General features: G+C 42.5%; 1 protein-coding gene across 1 annotated transcript; it reads right to left on the minus strand.

Moving 5' to 3' along the window:
• Positions 1-9,307: 9,307 nt before the first annotated feature.
• On the minus strand, positions 9,308-19,269 carry LOC130250135 (high-affinity choline transporter 1-like). The gene is made up of 9 exons (XM_056485526.1): positions 19,211-19,269; positions 16,656-16,775; positions 15,571-15,684; positions 13,868-14,023; positions 13,275-13,423; positions 12,626-12,769; positions 11,509-11,662; positions 10,473-10,690; positions 9,308-10,087 (listed from the first exon to the last, which is right to left on the minus strand). Exons 2-9 carry the CDS (start codon positions 16,711-16,713, stop codon positions 9,566-9,568), a joined length of 1,515 nt encoding a protein of 504 aa, XP_056341501.1. The 5' UTR covers positions 16,714-16,775; positions 19,211-19,269; the 3' UTR covers positions 9,308-9,565.
• Positions 19,270-20,348: the final 1,079 nt, after the last annotated feature.

Raw genomic sequence — 20,348 nt, forward strand, 5'->3', positions numbered from 1 at the left:
TTTTGAGCTCGTGGCCCAGTCAATTATTTTGGCAGCACAACTCACGAGCTATATTCTCATATAAAATTAATTTAACCCTGCATATTTTAAATGTATTGATCTGGTTGCATTGAGTAAAAGCACTCTATTGGAAAGACAGATGTTAGTAATGCAATTGAAATACAGGCTTGAAGCTCCTCTAAAATTTTGACAGTTTTGGCTACCATAGGTCAAATGTGATAAAAAGAAGTCCTGTGTTTGTGTTCAGCAGCAACAATTAACAGCAAAGAAATTTTAAATTCCTTCTTTTAAAAGGAAAAGTTATAAAACACCTAGAGGTTGTTTTTTTTTTTTTTTTTTTAATATAGACTGCACCCCAAGAAATACATATAACAAAGTGCTCAGCATAAAGAAAGCATTTAATGGAGCTATTTAAACCATATTTATTTGAAAGGTGGCTGGTTCCCCTCTCCCTGAGAGCCCTTGGAAGCAATGCTTCCTCTCCCTGTGCTGCAAACATCCCCTCTGCAAGGGAGGAGGTTTCTCTTAAGCAGAGATGCATTGGGGTGTGAAGCAGTAAGGCTGGGTGACAGCTGGGCAGGTGGGGGCCCCTTGGCAAGGCAGGGGAGAAGCAGAGGGCGGGGGCAATTTTCAGGGCAGTCTTCATGCCTGCAGCCTGTGCAGAAGTGTGGCCATATCAGCTGCACTGTGGGAGCTGGTGCTGGAGACCATGGGGTGCAGCCCCATCAATAAGTGACTACAGCGAGAATCACTTGGCTTCAAGGAATCATAGGATCACTTTGGTTGGAAGAGACCATCAAGTCAGCCATTAACCCAGCACACCACTAAACCATGCCCATAGGAACCACATCTACATGTCTTTAAATACCTCCAGGATGGTGGCTCTACCACTTCCCTGTGCAGCCTGTTCAAGTGGTTGACAACCCTTTCACAGAAGCAATTTTTAGTAAAGTCCTCTGGCATAACCTAAAGTAATTTCCTCTCATACTGATGATGGCTGGATTATTGATTGCTACCAATCTAACTGAATTTAACCTGCTGAGTCCCCCCAGCACCCCAAAGGCAATGGGGGTTGAGCTTCAGCAGATATCACCTGCTGTTGGGCTGGAGTTTGAAGAGGATGCTGTGGACATCTGGGCTTTGGTGCTTGGGCATTGGTGCAAACTTCAGCAGGGGAACATTTTCTGCCAGGTGTGAGTGAAGGGATGTACCCTGCCTGGCTCTTCTGCAGGATTTGGTGCCTAACTCAGGGTAACTTTACAGAAAAGCCAGATTGTAGTGTTATTCCTAATTTACCTTGCATATTCATGATCTATTTTCCTAACAAAGTTTTTTATTAAAATCTTGTCCAACCACATTCAGATAAACCTAATGATATGCCACTCAGGTTGTAGGTTCTTCATCCATTAATGCTTCTCTTCTGGTTTTATTTTTCTCTGCTTGTCATTCACCAGTTGTAGGAAACATAAACGTATCAAGTAATATAATAGGCCCTGCACAAAATTCAAATAATATAATAGGCACTGTAAAAAATTAGGTTGTTTTTGTTTAATTACAAAGTGGTCTTAAACTACCAGGCTCTGGGAATGACTTACAAGGTCTGTAAAAGATTTAGTTTGCCATTCCTAACCTACTGTAAGTATCTGCAGATATTACTACTACATGCTTAGCATTTTAGTATTCCTTCCCCTTCCCTTTGCTTTTTCCATTATTTTAAATGTTTTTTTCCTTTCTTCTCATTGCCAAATGTTAAACCACAGTCTCTCAAGTTTGTCTGGAGAGCCTGATTTCTCTTTCTGGTGCCATTAATAATGGAACAAAACCACATTAACGATTGCAACAACAGCCAGATAGGAGCCAGAAAGCTCCTTTTGCTCTCTAATATGCTGCATGAGTACACTGAAGTGCTTTATACAGAGGGTTTGCTCTTTTTTTCTCACCCTTTTGTATTGATGTCTTTTTTGGAGTTGATAAAATGCTTGACCTTGTCTTTTGCTGAAGAAAAGATAAAAACCACCAGAGTTAAATATTGGAAGAGATAGCAGACCTGAGATGGCCCTTTAGAGGTAATTTCATCCTGCATGAAACCATAGGAGAAAACTCAGCAAAGAAATGTTATCAGAGGCTGCAGGGCATTGCATCTGCCTGGCCAGATGGGCTGCAGAGGCTGCTCACCATTGTTTTTGGTTGATGATGCAGTGAGCTGGCAAACAGCTGGCAGAGAGCAGGAGAGAGCTGCAGGCTTTCAAATCACCAAAGAAACATCCACCTGGCACAGGAGTAGTGAAAAATAGGTAACATTCTTCTGGCCCCTCTTTCACATGAGGTTAGTCATCCTGGTTTAGCTGTTCTGGTCTTCTGGGAGTGAGAAGAACATTTGTTGTGAGGTCTTGATGTGTAAAAACATCCCTTCCCTTTGTATAAGATGAAAAAGGATTTTTCAGCATCTGAAGTAGAACATGGTCAAATCTGCCTATGCATGTCAGTAGTTTCCTTTTGCATTTTATTTTTTCTGCAGAGAAACAGTACAAAAAGCCCCTTTCTTACCTCAAATCAATCAATAGCTGTAAGAAGAAAGACAATGGGCAGTTCTGGTCTGTCAGCATTCATCCACTTTTTAAGCTATCTAGACTGCCTAAATCTTCTTGTGGGTTTGGCCTGTGGGTTTGCAGGTTAGGGAAATAGAGGGAAAATATTAAATGATGATGCAGAAATGTTTATCTGAGAATACACAGATGCTTAGGAGAAGAGAGACATTTGGAAACAGCTTTTATCAAATGGGAGATGCTCAAAGCACACCTTTGAGCAGGGATGGCTGACATTTGCCCAGGGGGTGCTGGTGTGGCAGAGAGTGGAATATCCTCATGTTCTTTCAATGGGAAACCAAAGCACAAAGTTGCTTTTTTTTCTAGGAAGTTTATACCAAAACAGAGAAAATAAATCTCTATCTTAAGTCTTTGAGGTGGTCTCTGTCCTGCCTCTCTGAGCAACCTGTTCTAGTATTGAACCATCCTCACTGTAAAAATTTTCTTTCCTATATCTAATCCAAGTTGAATCACCTCTGATTTAAAACCAATAACCCTTTTCCTTTCACTACAGCTGCTCCTTGGCCTTCCTCACCCAGTCTTTACACAGCTGAGCAGTGTCCCTATACCCTTCCCAGAATACCTGTTCCTGTCCACTACCTGTGCATTTCCTCCTTGCCCTTTAGTTTCTCTAGCAGGTCTTGATTCAGCCATGCCAGTCTCTTGCCTTCCTTTCCTGATTTCTTATACTTGGTGATTTAGAGCTCTAATGCTCAATGAAAAATGTCCTTTAAGATCTCTCAGCTCTCTTCTGCTTCCTTGCCCCTGAGGGCAGTTTTCCATGGGGGTCCTATTGACAAACTCTTTGAAGGATTGGAATATTTTTTTCCTAAAATTCAGAGTCCTGATTTTATTCTTCGCCTGGCCTTTATCCCTCAGGATGTGAACTCTGCTAGTGCATTATCACTGCAGCCCAGGCTGTATCCAACCTTGATGTCACTGATTAACTTGTGTTGTGGTGGTAAAAATAAAGTAAAACAATAATGTAATTCCAATTAAATAAAATAATTGTATTCCACTTTGAACACCAGAATGTCAGTCATTCCTACAACCCTTCACTTCACATCAGTGTCCCAAATTACTGTCTATTAGTTAGTGTCATACCACACAAAGAATATACAAGAGGAGCCTTTATCACAAGGAGGATTCATCTGACCATTTTCCAGGTTTCTAGTTCAACTTTGCTGACCCATGATATTTTTCACTGTTGTTCATTAGAAATATAAATATTTTCAGTTGTAGAATTCAGCAAAGTGAATGGCACACCTATCCACTGTGTGCAGGATAAAAACAATCCCAAAAAGGGAAGGGATAAGTGCAAAAGAGTCTCTTGTGTCTTCCCATTTTCTCCCTCTTTTTTCCCCCTTTTTCTCTCCATTGCTGTCCATTACCAGAATAATATAAGCTTTTTCATCTCAAGTCTCAGAATGCTCTAGGTGCTCAAGTCTGTCTCTCATCTGATTTGATCACTGTCCTAAGATGCAGGATATGTACATTATGTCTTAATCTGATATGTACAGGTTGACTGACAAGTAAAATTAAACATGAGTAATAATTAAGAAAAGCAATAATTAAGCATGATTAAGTTGGTCTAGTTGAAATGATTGTTTAAACATTCACACTTCAGTCTTAACCCCACTTTTTATGTGGATCACCTAAACAGCTCTCCAATTCATTTGGCCTAAATTTGGTGCAAAGTGTTTACTTTGACCTGCCCTGTCTACATAGCTGCATCCTGATGGTGTCCGAGCTGCCAAAACCACAACTCTTTTTTCTGCCACTGATTAGGCTCACAATGAGCCTGCTGAAGCACTGAGCAGGGGCTGCCACAGGGTCTCTCTGGAGAGCCAGACTTGATCCCCACTGCAGGCAACCTCCTGTCTGTGCTGGTTCTTGTGCCTGGACACAGCCCCTGCAAGGCAGCTGGGAATACAGAACTGAAGTGAATGGAATCGAGCCCCCCTGGCCCTGCAGAGCAGCTGCTGAAGCATGACAGGCATGTGACAGTCAAATAATGACTGTGACTGAGCAATGGTGGTGTAATTATGGTGTCTCCCCTGGAAACAATACAGGTGACTCAGGGCAGCTACAGCTCAGACCCTTGCACAGGCACAGTGGATGGTTTCCCCCTGGAGCACCACACACAGACATCAAAACATCAATTACAGCCTTGGCCTTATGCCCCACCTCATCCTGTGTGTGTGGAGGATTTAGGAACTGCTCCCCACACACCAGAGATGGAATTTGATTTTGTGGTGCAGGATGGGTAAGGGGCTGCTGAAGGAGGTTGTGCAGAGCCATCACTGAGAGAAGGAGACTTTCTTCACTCATCTTTGAACAGACCACTTGGGGTCCAGGGTACAGAGAGTCTGCTGATGGAGGACCCAGTTTAGATTTAGAAATCCAAATCATAATGTGTTCTTGACTTCTTATTGTTGTAGTTCAAGGGTGGCAGGCAGGGCTCTGAGTAATGTCAGCATTAAGGTAGAAGTGGCAGTGGTTATCTCAGTGGTTACCTGATTGCTCATCTCCAGCAGGGCTGGGAGAAGTAAGGAACAAATGTTACTGGGATTTGTCAGTCTGAACTCTGGGCTGGACATCAGATACCCTAGGGCTACACTGAAAGGATTCCTCTTAAAACAGAGGGATAACTTTGAGAAAAGCTTCCACCTGCACTGTAGCATTTTCAGTGATGGCAAATCCACCTCAGCCCTTGCCAACTTGCTGTATTAATGGACTTTACATTTAAAATGCTGAGCCTCATTTGTAGTCTTAATTTGTCCAGTTTTACTTCCAGACACTGGATGTTACCATAAACCTTGCCTGGGAGGAAAAAAATAAAAAAGAGATAAAGTAGCAGGAGCATGCTTTGGGTAAGATTAATCTCAGTAAATCTTGACATTGCAGTGCATAGCATCACTCAGACCTTCCTTTGAGGACAGCACAGCCAGCAGTTGGTTTTAGGCTGGGATACACTTGATTTGTCTGTAGATACCTGCATCAGATTGTCCATGAGCCCACACTGACCTGCAGCTTGTTTGACCAGCTGAGCACACGATGTGCACTGCTCCTCACTGCCCACCCCACCACTGGTAAGTGCAGTTCCACAGCACAGTGCCAAGAATCACCCTCTCTAGAGGTTCCTTTTGGAACCTCCTGGATGGTAATTTCCTACTTGTAATTACATTTCAAACCTGCCAGTTGTTAATCTACCTTATGCACATGGCATTGATTTTGTATGGTTCTTCTTTCTTAATCAAATTTCAGTCTGATACCATCTCAGATGCTCTGAAGATGAACTGTAAAAATGTCCAAGAAAGGCAAGACAGTGGAAGCCTCAGGGTATCTCAGTGGATCCTGCCAGCCCAGGCCAAGTGTACTGCTTTTTGTAGCAGCTGTCCAGGCTGACAAAAGCTAATGAAAGCTGAAATGGTATAGAGCCATTGTCATGGACACTTCTAAGGGTCAAAGGAGGTAAATCCACAGGTGGAGAGGTGAACTGGGGCTCTTCAGAGCTCAGGTGAATTTTTTATTGAGGGGGGATGGAAAAATAAAGGAATGCTGAACTGGAGGCTGTAACCCATGAACAGAATGGCTTCATGGGAGCTGGGTCATTATCCCCCATGCTAACAACACCTCGAGGACCTTGGCTCTGCTGGACTGGAGCAACTAGGCATTTGGGCATTAAATACAGGACAGAAGTACTTTTGTGTTTATTTTGCTTGCAGGTAATTGCTTCCAAAACTTTGTCCAACCTTGATGACTGTTTTCTTTTTATGCTTTTTAAGCTCTCGGAGGAGAGAGTCATATAAGGGTGGAAAATGGTAAACATTCATGAGAGTTACAGTAATTGTGTCTTTGCCATTTTCCTCTCTTCACACAAAGCAGAGGGCTGTTAGTGGTATGAAATTTAGGGAAGCTTTGCAAGGGCCAAGTATGGCTGAGTATGCCAGATGCCCCTGACAGCAAAGACTCTGGTGTTTGAAGTCTCTGTGGGTTTCTGTGGTGACGCTGGGTGGTGACATGATGGTGGCAGTGGTGGCACTCTTCAGCAGTGTCCTTTGCTGCTCTCTCAGGAAGCTGTGGATCTATTGCCAAGCCTGTTAGCACAGAAAGGCTGCAGTATCAAACTTTGGGTCTCTGCAGGGTAAAAGCAGCAGAAGTTGAGCACAACAGTAGAGTGAAAAGGTATCTCCAGATATCGGCATTTGCTTGTCAAAGCTGCTGTATGGGATGGGTCCTGGGCTGCATCCAAAGCAGCATGGGCAGCAGGGGAGGGAGGGGATTCTACTCTGCTCTGGTGAGACCCCACCTGCAGTGCTGCACCAGTTCTGGGGTCCCAGCACAGGAAAGATGTGCTGAGCTGGTCCAGATGAAGCCACAAAGATGATCAGAGAGACAGAGCACCTCTCCTATGGAGACAGTCTGAGAGATTTGGGGTTACTCAGCCTGGAAAAGAGAAAGCTCCATGGAGTCCTCATTGTGGCCTTCAAGTACCTTAAGGAGGCTTATAAAAAGGAGATAAAGGGACTTTTTGTGTGAACAGATAGTGACGGGACAAGGAGCAGTATTTTTAAAATGAAAGAGGGTATTTTTAGATTAGATAATGAATTCTTTTCTCAAAGGTTGGTGAGGCACAGGAACAGTTTGCCCAGGGAAGTTGTGGATGTCCAATTCCTGGAAGTGTTCAAGGCCAGGTTGAATGGGCCCTGAGCAACCTCATCTAGTCAGTGACATCCCTCCCCACGTCAGGGGGCTTGGAACTGGATGATCTTTAGGGTCTCTTCCAAGCCCTTAACCTTCTATGATTCTATGGTCAGGAAGTAGGATGATGACCTTGGCAAGAGGACATTGGGGTTTCACTCTTTTCTGTGTCATGCATCAGGTCTCTGCCCTGATGTGCAGCTTTGATCTGCTCCACAGAGGGGGATGGACAGGTCCTCAAACTAGGTCACTCCTAAATCTCTCAGGGGAGTATGCTTGAATCAGCAACTGTGATTTCAGGAGAGCCCTGTTCTCCTGGTGCTGAGGTAATGATAGCTTTGGTGCCTCCCTTGCCTAAGCACAACCTCACATGCTCCCACTCAAATCACTGCTGTGTGAAAGACTCCCGTGGGTGACTGCCTAGGGCCATAGTCTATGGCAAAGCTTTTGATTTGTAAACCAGTTTTTTCCCCCCTTTTCTGGGCACATTATAATTAATATTTTGTGGCAGTCTCTAGAGACACAGGAGAGAATTTCTGGTCTTGGTTGAACAAAGTATATCAGCAGGACTGCTGTGCATTGGAAGGTTAATATGCCCAGGTTATGTGATATTTTTCTGATGAGGAGCAGAATCTCCACCTTGCTGAGGATGGATATTTTATAAGAAGTAAATGATCCCCCACAGGGAGCAGAGTCCTCAAAGCCATACCAAGAGTGCAGGGCTGACAGTCCTCCTCCCAAGCCAAGGTGGTTGCCTTGGTTCAATTTAGAGTCTTGTGGCTCCTTGCTGCAGTAATGAATGCACAGTGGCACCAGTGGAGCTTCTCACTTTGTGCATGCACATGCTGCAAGTAAATCATAGAGCAGCACCTTGTTCTCACCTCAGCAGCTCACTTGGCTGTGAGGGTAAGTCTGCTGCAAGACATTTTGGTTATGCCAGTAAATGTCTTCCTTTCAATAGTGCCAGGTGTTTCCACTCACAGCAGCTCCCACAAGCACTTTGGAAAGGCACTGTGAGTGTGGTTCCTGCTGGCTCTTGTGAGTGGATTGCAACTGACCCGGGTAAGATGCTGCACAGCTGCTGAGAGGAGTGTAAAATGACAGCCATCTGTGAGCCATTGCTATAGAATCCTCCTGAATCTTTAATTCAGCTCACATCTTAATGATCCATCTCACTGAGGGATGTTCTCCATCTGACTTCAGGCTAGAATCCAAACTCACTATTTATCTGGGTTTCTTGTCTTCCATGTCATCAAAAATTTATGCAAACAGGTTATTGAGGCCTTTTCTGTACTCATCTGGGGCTTGAATCTTTTAGGATCTTGCCTTCAGGATTTTAGGATTTTGTGCCCCTGCAGGAAATTTTAGGATCTGTTGCCAGCACCTTTCTATCCTCATAGTCCTCTGAGTTCTCACACACTAGTTTGTGTATGTCACACACCATCCTGCCACTGTGCTAGAGTAAAACCTTGACACAAGTGATTTAACAGGTTTTAGACAAAATTCATCCAATAGTCTGTCTGGCACCTCTGTTTTTCTATCTGGTTACGATTTTGTAAATAGTGGCTATGTAAATCTTTCTTGGTGAATAGTTATGGGCTGTTGCTTTATCTTGCTTACCTGTTGCTGTCCTACCAGCTTGTATAGAGGGGATGTCTCACACATTCCTGGGCTGAGTGATCCACTGGCAGATACTGCAGTGGAGAGAGACGTGCTAAAAGGTTTGCAATGTGAAGCAAAGCTTTGTAAAGCACACAAGGAATGGTGCAGAACTGTCATTACTGCTGCACTGCTGTGGCAGTTGCACTGCTTTCAGTAATTTGTGTTTTCAGAGGTTTGATGCGCTCCCCAGAGGTTTGATTATGCTGAACCTCTTGCTGTTTAATGGAAACAGGTCTGTTCACCCTTTTTTTTTTTTTTTTTTTAATCAAGAATACCCAATCTATCAGACATTAATTTGTCTTCTTTGTGGTGAGAAAAGCATGTGACTCGGGAACACCCTAAGAGTTGGAGCAGGATTATAGCTTTGCTTTCAGGTGGAATACCAGGGGCACATCAAAGCAGCTACTTGGGGGGTCCAAGGTGTCCTGTGGTCACCACCACAAGATTGTGCTCCATCACCATGTGACTTTAATCACTGCTGACTTCAAATCACATGTTCTTTATTTCTCGGTGAGGAATTTAAATAAATCATTAGTGGAGAAAGCAGAGTGATGCTGTCTGTGCCGTGCTCTAACTGCTCAGCACACAGTGGCCTTTCAAATGAAGCCCCACTTTTAATCGTGGTTCTCTTCCAGTGCAGTGGTTGGCAAATGCTCCTGTTTATCCACCTGCTGCAAGGGGATGGGGATGGCAGCTCCCCCCACAATATTGCAAACATCCCAGCTGCGAGGGAGGAGGTTTCTCTGAAACAAAGCCTTGGCCAGGTGTGAAACAGCAAGGATTGTGCCCAAGGTGAGAAGCACGGTGAATGTTTTAAAGGGGAAGAGCTGGCTGTAGGTCCCATTCACCAGGGAGCAGGCTGGGTAGAGGATGACAGGGGGGATGCCCAGGGCAGGCTCCCCTGCCAGTAGCCTCAGCAGGAGCCCAACCAGGAAGCCAGCAGCTGATCCATAGGTGTTTGTGCTGGGTGCAAAGAGGGCACAGCAGAGCTGGGGGAAGAGGAGGGCGTACACCAGCTCCCCGCTGAGGAACCAGAGGTCATAGACAGAGCTGGAGTGAAAAGCCAGACCAGCAGCCCCAGCCCCAAACACCAACATGGAGATCCTCATGGCCCACAGCACCTCTGTCTCTGAAGCCTGTAAAGCGGAGATTGCAGCATTAGACACAGTGTTTTCTGGGTGAATGACCCTGGTTCTGCTTCTCCCCAAGCCCTTGATGCTTTCAGGCATCACTTACCACCAGCAGCCCTCTGGAGGGGCCCTCTGATTTTAAGAGTCATGGCTTTATGCTGTTTCTATTAATACCTTAGTCCAAATTTTATACTAGTCATGTTAGAATGAGCAAAGCTCATCCCTGTGGATATCTCTACCAAGGATATGAACACCTGGCTTATGTTTGGAGCTCTATCTCCAGAAATCAGTTCAGGACATGCACCTCTGGTCACAGACTGGTTTAGAAATAGCCTTGAAACAAAACTGCCTTTCCTGACACACAAAACTACTGAATGCTGCAACCAGGTACCTTTTTCCTCAAGATTTTCCTGTAGATATTGTGAGCAAACATGGAGCCAGTGGAGAGAAGGGCGGAATCTGCAGAAGACATTGCAGCAGCAGCGATGGCTCCCAAACCAGTAATGGAGATATATGCTGGGCAGAGGTGTTGTAAGACAAGTGGTAATATCATCACTGACTCCCCTCTCTCGAATGGACTTGGAAGACCGTAGTTTGTCTGATTCCAGTCTTTAAAACAAAACAAGGAGAAGTCACAACAAATCCTTCGTGGACATTTCTGCTGGATGTGAAATTTCCTTGTCACAGAAGGGCTAAGAACGGAGATGAACTTAGTAATTTAGGACTTAGATAGATTTCTTTGGGTTTTGTGGTGAACTTTCATGATTCCCGTTAGCATGCTGCAGCTCCCATTAGATCAAAAATTTCCCTTTTCCTCAGCAGCATCTGTAGAAATAGGTATGATTCCAGAATTGGCTCAATTAAAGGTCAACTTCTGCTCATGAGGAGAAGGGAATTGGATGAAATCCCGTGACTTCAGCTGATTTCCTTGAATGTTCAGTGATCTGGCTACACTTTTACCCTTGCTCACAGCCAACACAGGACTGATTCCCTACATGGAGACTGTGAGTTTCCAGGACTGAACCTCCTGATTCCTTCTGTCAATAACCTTATTAACAATCTGCACTAATATTGCCAGGTCTTACATGTCTAAGGCATGAACAGAAGGAAGCATAAAGTTTTTTCTAAAATAGGATTATACAAGGTTTCAGAGAGTCTGCTTTCATCCTTACTAACACAAAGTCTGGGAAAAGTAATTTCATCACGAAGAAATAGCTTTAAATAGGTCTTGGGGCTGTTTAAATGTCCATAAGTAGTTGTGCAATGTATCTCAGAGGGCTTCACATTTTCTGGTGCAGATCACCTATCTTGGTGTGGAGGATCAGAGGGCAGGGTAATCTGAAGTCTCTGTCAGGACATCTTTGGATCCCATTTTAATCACCTTTGCCCAAAACACAGATTGTTCAGAGACAAACGATTTGTTTTACCTGTTGATGCTGCAACTGCCCCAATGAGCACGGAGGGGATGGCCATAGCAAAGCACCCCAGTCCAGAGAGGTAGGAGATAAGCCTTGCCTGTCCTGTCGAGGCAGCAGACAGCACCCTCTGGAAGAAAGTCTGCCACGGGATGCTCCCAAGCACCTGAAACATTCATTGGTTACCAGTGGTACCCACCTGGCTCTGTAGGGCATCATCCATAATAATCTTTAGTGTTACCAAATTCTCATTTCAACTGTGTAAGTGTTGCCCAGCTCTAACTCTTGAGGATAATATTTCTGATAGTTGAGAATTCCCTTTTCCTCTGTTATCATTGCTATGGATGTGAAACTTTAATGAAAACAGGTTAATGGTTTGGCAGATGGAGGAAGCTGAAAAATGGTTGTTTGCAATTGTGAATCAGGCACAGAGGAAGTGAAAGGAAAGTTTTTCAGGAATGCAGCTTTTGTAAATAGATCTACCCAAACTTAGCTATTCTGCTTTTAAAATGAAAAATGAACCCATAATTTTCGCTTTCTTAGCACACAAAATTAATCAGATAAAATCTGAAGATTCTGTCCTCATCAAACAAGCTTCTATGTGTCCCTATTATCAGTTTAATAAGAGCAGAACAACCTCCTGGAGTCTTGGCTATAGTGGTAACTCAAAAGTTGTGTTGTACAGCAGAGCCAATCACACTGTGCTTGCTGCTGACTTGCAGTCATGTAATTTTAATTTTTTTTTCAAATAAAGGAAATTTTACATGTTTATGTTAAAAGCACACTATTGAGGCTGCAAGACCAGAGTCTCAAAAGGTAGGAAATTACTCACTAGGTGCCAGGAGAGGAACTGGCTGCCTGGATGGTCTTACCCAAGAGGTGTGTTCCTCCATGTGGGTAAAGGATGGGGTGTCCCTACTGCTTCTTTTCATCCCACAGCTGAGCCCAAGGTCTCCCCAGTCCATTTAGGCGGCTGTAGGGGGTGCTGAGAGACAGTTTTACATCTCCAGCTTGGCCAACTGGCATTGCAATATAGGGGCTCCTGGCTGGTAGAACTCACAAGCTTTCCAGACAGAAAGTCTCCACACAATTCCTCCTCCCAACCACTTGTCCACAAAATACTCCATACCAAGTAGAAGAAGTCGTCCAGCCACCTTCCAAGATACTCTTTTTCTATCTTCCCAATCCAAGGATCTTGGTAAGATTGATGAGTTGCAGTGTGATAAATACTTTCTGTTGCAGAATTCACCAGGGCAAAGGGGATACAGATCCACTAGGATAGAAATGGAAGCTGTTAACCATTTTTTCCAGTGTCCTTGTTCTTGGAGAACAGATATTTAAGTTAAGGTAGATGTAGAACACAGTTGCATAAGATTAACCTTAGACTTAGAGTCTTCCTTTCTCCCCCTTCCTTACTCTAAATCTACATGTTTCTGGTTCATGGCATCATCAAGAACATGAGTCTGTGATTCAGGTTAAGTGGTACCTTCTGTAGAAAATACCATTCAATATGGTTCTAGACAGGTTCTGCAAACTTCACTTTTGTGCAGACCTTTTTGTGTTCACCCAGCAAGGCCAGTGGCTTGTGTGAGCACTGTGTGAAATGCATAAGGTACAAAGATTTATAAAGACTGTAACATTTTTCAGGAAACCTGCTCTCCTTAAGGGGAACTGTAGGTCAAGGAAGTTATTTTTGGTTTGAGACATGCTGAAAAGAAGACTGAAGGACTTTTCCCTTTAGTTAGAAAACTGGTACCAAAGAAATACACAGGACTTGCCAGGCTGAGGGTAATGAAAACCATCTGGATGACATCAGTGTAGGCAACAGAGTAGAGGCCTCCCAGCAGAGTGTACAGTATCACAGTGCATGCTGAGATGGTGATAGCCAAAGAGCCTCCAATATCCAGGATGACCCTCATTGTTGCTCCTGCAGACAAGGACAGCAGTCAAGTATTTTAAGACAGGTTTTATAAGTGCAGAATACAGGATAAATAAGGATATGTTATTTCCCTGGCGACAGTACAACACACTGTATGAAAAATGCAGTCTACAGAGAGCATGCACAGTGGGAACTCAAGAGAGCCCATTATTCCTTCCTGCTCTTACTGCTTCACCTTACTGCATGACCATTGCCAAAGCACTTTGCCTTTTTACATCTGGAAGGTACAGACTCACACTGGAAGAGTTCTCTATTATAATGAATATATAGCACTATTTGTTTTAAACTTTAGAACGTGTTTTCTAGAAATGAGAAATGCTTGTTCCTCTCACAAAAGATGTGAAGCACAGCTTTCCACAAAACCCAAATGTGTGCCACACTCTGTCAGTCCACGTGACCTTTAACAAATATAACAGGAAAGCAAGAATTTACCCAGGGATGCCAGGATAGCTGCAAACCAGAACACCTCTCCTAGCAGTGGTGGAATGAAGAGTAAGGTTCCCATCATGTTCCCATAAGTTTCTTGAAGGGGGTCCATCACAGTCACGTAATTCTTTGACCTCATTGGGTTTACAAAGAAGAAACCACCTATCAGGAAGTAATGACATTTTGGTAGAATTTTGCATGTTTTATATTCCAGGAAAAAAAGAGGTGAGAGTAATATGGTATATGCATATCAGACCCACCTGAATGTGGAATTTGTACATAAAGGAGCCTAGAGAATGATGCAGGCAACCAGACACCAGGGTTTACATTCATTTGCTAAATGCGGGGTTTCATCCATTCGAGAGGTCCCATCTTATAAAGGATATCTGGTTACAGCTGATATATATGACCTTTCTGGAATGGCTACTGGAGGCCAGAGAGGACCCCCTGTAACACCCCAAGTGGCACAAACTACCTGTGTGACTGTAACAGGAATTTAGCTCAGTGAATACCTCCATATAATCTCTGCTGCATCCTCAAAGACCTACCAATCTGAGACATAAGTTTTTCTGGAAAGCATCCTGGGGAAGATGTCAGTAGACAAGAGTGAGGCACTGAAGACTCATATTTGGCTAAAAAGGAGGGAAAGTTTTTGTCCTTGGTTATGTTATAGTACCTCTTGATATATGGTCATTTTCTGATGACATTTTTCATTTTGGTGGCTTTATTGTCTCTTCCCAAAACCATATTGTTTTAATCTCTGCATTGTGCTGACTCCCACCAACCTTCATCTAAATATTGGACCTCAGATGTGAAACCATCTCATTAAAAGCAAAGAATATGTATTGTGTCTAACCCTGAAGCCAAAAGGACTGCTTGTCTGGGCACTACTGACCTGAGCAAAGATTGCAGGATCAGACCTGCACTCCTCAGTTTCATTAGTAAGAATTACTAACATAAGCAGTGCTGGCAATATATTTCCAAGCCTGATTCATATTCACGTCAGTTGGACTCTTTCTTTGACTTGAAAATAAAGGTTATTGTTCTTTTAGAAATTCCTGTAAGGTCTGCACAGGTCTCCTTGCTTTCATCATCCTGTGTCCTTAGAGAGTTTTGGTATAACACAATGTGACCTGAAAGCAACTTTGGTCTTGGCAAGAGAGCTGAAACTCAGCACAAGTCCAATAATTCTCAGAATCAGAAATGGCAACTCAAGTATAGAACACTGCACACTTAGTTTCAACAAAAAAGTGACCAGCTATAAAGTGGCATGAATGTGGATGCATGACACATTCATCCTGAGACAAGACTACTCAGAAGAATGAATTTAATGGAAAAGTCAAGATACTATTATTTTATCACACAGAAATTCCAAGAAAAAAATTAGATACTCATACTCTCAATAGTCTGTGAATTACAGACCATGTGAAAAAAGCAATATGCACATAGACACATTTTTCTAAATCCTCAGATAAGATTTTTTTGTCCTATAAATTACTACAAGCAGGCAAAACTCTACACTAGCTCCAAGCTACTCTAACTTTTGTTCCAGTTCAGAGGATTGCATTATGGGTGCTTATCCTTGATATATGGGAGACTGAAAAAACAAAATCACATTTAAAATGAACCCTATAATGTGTTACATATCTGAATATACTTCTATGGTATATTTTTAAAGCTTATGTGTCCTAATTACATGAATTATTTACCAATAACAAGGGACAAGGCGAATCCCACAGGTGCCTGGACCCACAGTAATCCTTTAGAAGGCAGGTAGACAATTTCAGCTGTGCTGTTGATATATGCTCCTCCAACCCAGGTGGCTGTAATCATGTAAGATGAAAAGGTTAGAATTGAGACATATTCCCTGCAGAACACACTGAGAGCTTGTAAACATTTTTCTCATACAAATATTTAATCACACCTCTATTTTCTTTGCAAAGTTTTCTGCCATACAGAGATGTGCTGCTGAATTAGAATCTCACTCTAAATAATTTTCCAGCTTCAAGAATGGATATCTATGTGCATGGAAAACCTCAATGTTTAAACATTTAGAGGCAATTTGAATATAGCAATTTTTAATTGCATTTTTTTTCCTCAGAGGAAGACTTTTGCTAGAGGAAATAGAATTGCCTTTGTAGAACTGTTCTCCTTCAAGAGCATCACTTACAGGGTCTAAGAAAATAGACATTAGGGAAAACAAATGCAAACAGGCAATGCAGTCAGACAACAAACCTACAACAATGATTTAAGTGTCTTAGCCAATGCCACTGGGTATGCCTCTACAAAAAAGAGGTCAGGGAAGTAAATTTCACATTATGCCAGGCAGCAAGGAGAGAAAAGGGAAGTTGAGGGAAGCTTTCTCCTTAAGACAGACCAATGCTCATAGTGAGTGACAATTTATTTCACACAGAACTGGACTTTTCTATGAGTAAAATTCTTCTGTTATATTGGATAACAGAAACTGGTTCACAATTAAGACCACAGTCTTCCTTAATGAAAAGTGTTGTATTCTTTTGTCAAATTAAATTAAACTCTTAACTCTTAACTAAACTCTTAAATGAATCTCTTTAATTTAAGAGAATCTACATAAACATTAGGTTCTGCTCAGTGTAAAGAGGTTTGTAAGAATCCATCCCAAAATGATTCATTAAACCATACTCCTTTAAAGTCACACTTAGGCAAAATCTACCCTGACATTAAAGGAGTTCACTTCCTTTGAAATAAAAGTCACCCAGACCTATGCAATACACGTGTTTTAAGAAGAATTTTAAAGTCTTTTAAGAAAACTTACCTGTTGCAGTAAACAATCCAATGAAAACATTTATATTCCTGCCTCCAACCATGGCCATCTCTGTTGGGTTCCTGTTCTGCTGATCCTTTCTGCTTTTCCAAGAAGCCCAAATTCCAGTGGCTAAAGTTAATGTAAAAAATACAGTCAGAGATACTAAGCCTGGTACATTCAGAGCCATTTTCTGTTGCTCAGTTTAGGTTATAGAGAGGAAAAATGGTGTGATGATAATGTTCTTTGATCAGGTACACAATCAGAAAAAATCAGTGGAAGTAATGGTGCCTTGTAAAGAGACTGCTGAGTATTTGCTGGACTTTGCAACAAAAGAAGCAGTATGAAACAGAGTGATAAACCCAGAAGTCTGCAGAACTGGAGAGTCTCAGTCTTTGGAAAGACACTGGCAATTCTGTGGCCTTCCCCCTTCTCCAGTAGATATCCAATCTTATTTTTGTGAGAAGCAAAGATTAAGAGCCTAGGAGTTAGTGTTGATATGCATAATGGAGCACTGATGTGAGTAGTGTTACCAGATTGGCTTAAAGTAGGGGAAATGTTATATTTTGTCTGTGTGAAATAGTATGAAGATAATCCATGTTTCTCTGGGTTCTAGGCACAAGGCTATAGCAGAAGATAGGGCTAAGAATTTGTTTGAAGTTGACTAAACTAAACTCTCAGCAATGGTCAAAATAAACCTGGGAAAAAGTAAAGAAATATTTACCATTGACCAATGGCAGGAGCTACATGATGATACTCAAAACAAGCATTGGAAAGTGGTAGGAAAGTGAGGTAGTGTTGGACTCCTCAGGGAAACTATAGGAATGATGCAGACTTTTAAACTTTGTGAAGCTCTCCGTAAACAGAAACAATTCTGGGAGAAAACCTCATACATGCATTACAGAATTGAGCTGGTTACATTTATTGTACATTTATTGTAGAGTTGCCACACCAATATATTTCAGGTGCTCTGTCAATCTTTACCATCTGTCCATGTATGGCTCTTTATAACCAATTCTATGTAAAATCTGCCCATTTTATGGCACATGTAGGGCTTTCCTTTGTTCATCTGTGGAGTGGGTAGCTCCTTTCCATGGGGAAATCTCAGAATTCTTCTTCTCAGATGCACTCTGAGTGACAGACCAAATCTTTAGGAAGGTTTTCTGCAGTGTGCCAGCTCCTGCAGACAGACAGCAGTAGCTGTGCATGGAAGTGACAGTGGCACAGGCTAAGCATATCCTGCCAGCAGGACATGGTAGGAACACACAGGAGAGAAGTGCCAGAACTCCATGATGTCTGTGACACCTCCTTGCACAAGGGGAAGTAAAGGTTTTGGTAAGATATGCAGTGATCTGGTGGGAAGACTCTATAATTAGTGTTTAAAAAGAAGTGAAAATTAAAAGAGATGAAGAAGCCTGACAACCAGATAATTACTTAACCTACCTTAGGATAAATATTCCTTTATATTTATAATCATTCGCTATTTTCACTGAGTAATGACTTCTAAATTTTTTTAAGTACAATTACTATTTTAAGTACAAAAAGGGACACTGTGCATTTTAAAGGCACATTTTTTGGGGTGGTAATTAGAAACACTCCCTTCCACCTTAAATGAACCTGCTACAAGGTCACAGAAACTGCAGCTCCATTGCCAGTGGCACCGTTGGTTTCTCTGGTTTGCCTTCCTTGCTCAAAATGAATGTTCCACAAACTTTTAAAACAGCATACACATACTAAGTTTTTTGCTACAAACAAATGTTTTGCAGTATATTTTGTAGGCAGGAGCAGGAACAGGTACATGTGGCTGATGGTGAATGCAGCCAGGTCTCAGCCTGCTATGCAATCAGACACTCCTGGGAGGACACCCCTGACCTTGCACCCCTCATGTGAGGGTCAACTAAATTCAACATGCCCAAAGCAAGATTTGCATTTGTTCTTTGACATCTGCAGAGAATGTCTGGACTGACCCAGCTTTTTTTCATGTCTTGGGGAAAAGCCCAAAAAATTGTCAGGCATAAAATTCTCCAGAGAAACTTCATTTAAAGACCCAGAGGGGTGGAGGGCAGATGTGGTAGGACACAGTGCAAGTGAAAACATTACATGATGGGATGAAGGAGACTTAGAGAAAGAGGATGTGTAAGGTAGTTTATCTGAATCTGGGGTGTTTTTGCTGATATACAGTGCAAAGAAGAATGATTGTAAAAACACAAGCTTATACCAAGAAGACCAGTTCCTCATTGAATCTGTTATTATACTCTTTTGCCAGTGAATGCCTCTCAGCTAATGAATCTATTTTAAGGGGGGAAAAAAAGAAATCTCACAAATGACGATATTTTTGAGGTGGGCTTTACTACCTGCTCATGACAGGGGGCTGCAGCTTTGGGTGCCAGCTGCTGTGCTGCTCACTTCAAATCTCCAGATTTTCCTGGAGAAATCTTAGGGGGTGATTGGCTGACCTATTTCTAGGCAGGGCAGAGTGAGCACAGGTCTCAGACTGATGAACTCAGGGTTACTTCCAAGAGCAGTGACACCCAGTAGATGTTTCAGAGGTTGCTCTGAATGCTCACATAGAGAAGGCTGGTGTCCCCTGAGATGCCATAAACCTGTGAAATGTCCACTTGACCAAGCAGAGGTTACAGTCCCTGTTGGAGACACCTTGCCTTCCTGGAATAGCAGCCAAGATATTCTGGTGTATCTCCAATGTTCAGAGCTTAGGGGATACAAGTTCTTTCCAGTACCTGAAGGAAATAAAGGAAAGCTGAGGAGTGACTTTTTACAAGGGCATGTAATGACAGGACAAGGAGTAATTACTTTAAACTGAAAGGAGGTAGGTTTAGATTAGATATCACAAAGAAATTCTTTACTGTGAGGGTGCTGAGGCGCTGCCAAAGGTTCCTAGAGGAGTTGTGGATGCCCCATCTCTGGAAGTGCTCAAGGCTGTCACTCCTCTGGAAAGGGACAAGCCCAAAGAACTGGTGCTCTGTAGGAGATGAAATAAAGCACTCTGAGAGTCTGGAAAGGTTAGGGTTTTTTTAAATTCCCTTTGGGATTTTTTTAAAGTTTATTTGTACAGAAGAGTTCACCTGAGAGCGGAGGCACAGAACTGGGACAGTAGAGCAGAGGCCTGCAGTCTGCAGGGATGAACCTCTCACTGGTTTACTTTGCTCTGCAAGCAAAAAAAAAAAAACACCTGAGAACATCAGAGTGCCAGGGCCTGAGGCATCTGAGCCATTTGCATCAAAATGAACTGACAGTTCCTCTTGAAATGAGAGGGTATGAACCAGTCTGTGGTGTCCAGCCCAGGTATTTGGATTGTGTCCTTGATCCTGACAGCTGAAACATGGGGCTGCTGGTCTCCAAACATTTACATTTTTGAGATGATGTCCTTGGTCTAAAGTTTTATTCCTGTCCCAAAGTAGTCCTAATTGCAAGTGGCTGATCTCCTGCGTGAGTTTCAAATGCAGGACAGAGAGGGAAAATTTGATGTAAACCCAACACATTTAAGTTCTTAAATCACAGCCTATGTAGCGTGATTGCACAGTGAATTTGTATCAAAATTACACAAATATTTTTGTCTTTATGTCTGGGTAGTTTTTGTATATGAATTATTTAAAGCTGATAGAAATGGAAAAGATGGATGGATGGATGGATGGATGGATGGATGGATGGATGGATGGATATAGAGAAAAGTTAGATATAGAAGAA

Source organism: Oenanthe melanoleuca, chromosome 1, assembly GCF_029582105.1.
Source record: "Oenanthe melanoleuca isolate GR-GAL-2019-014 chromosome 1, OMel1.0, whole genome shotgun sequence".
In the NCBI taxonomy this organism is placed as follows: domain Eukaryota; kingdom Metazoa; phylum Chordata; class Aves; order Passeriformes; family Muscicapidae; genus Oenanthe; species Oenanthe melanoleuca.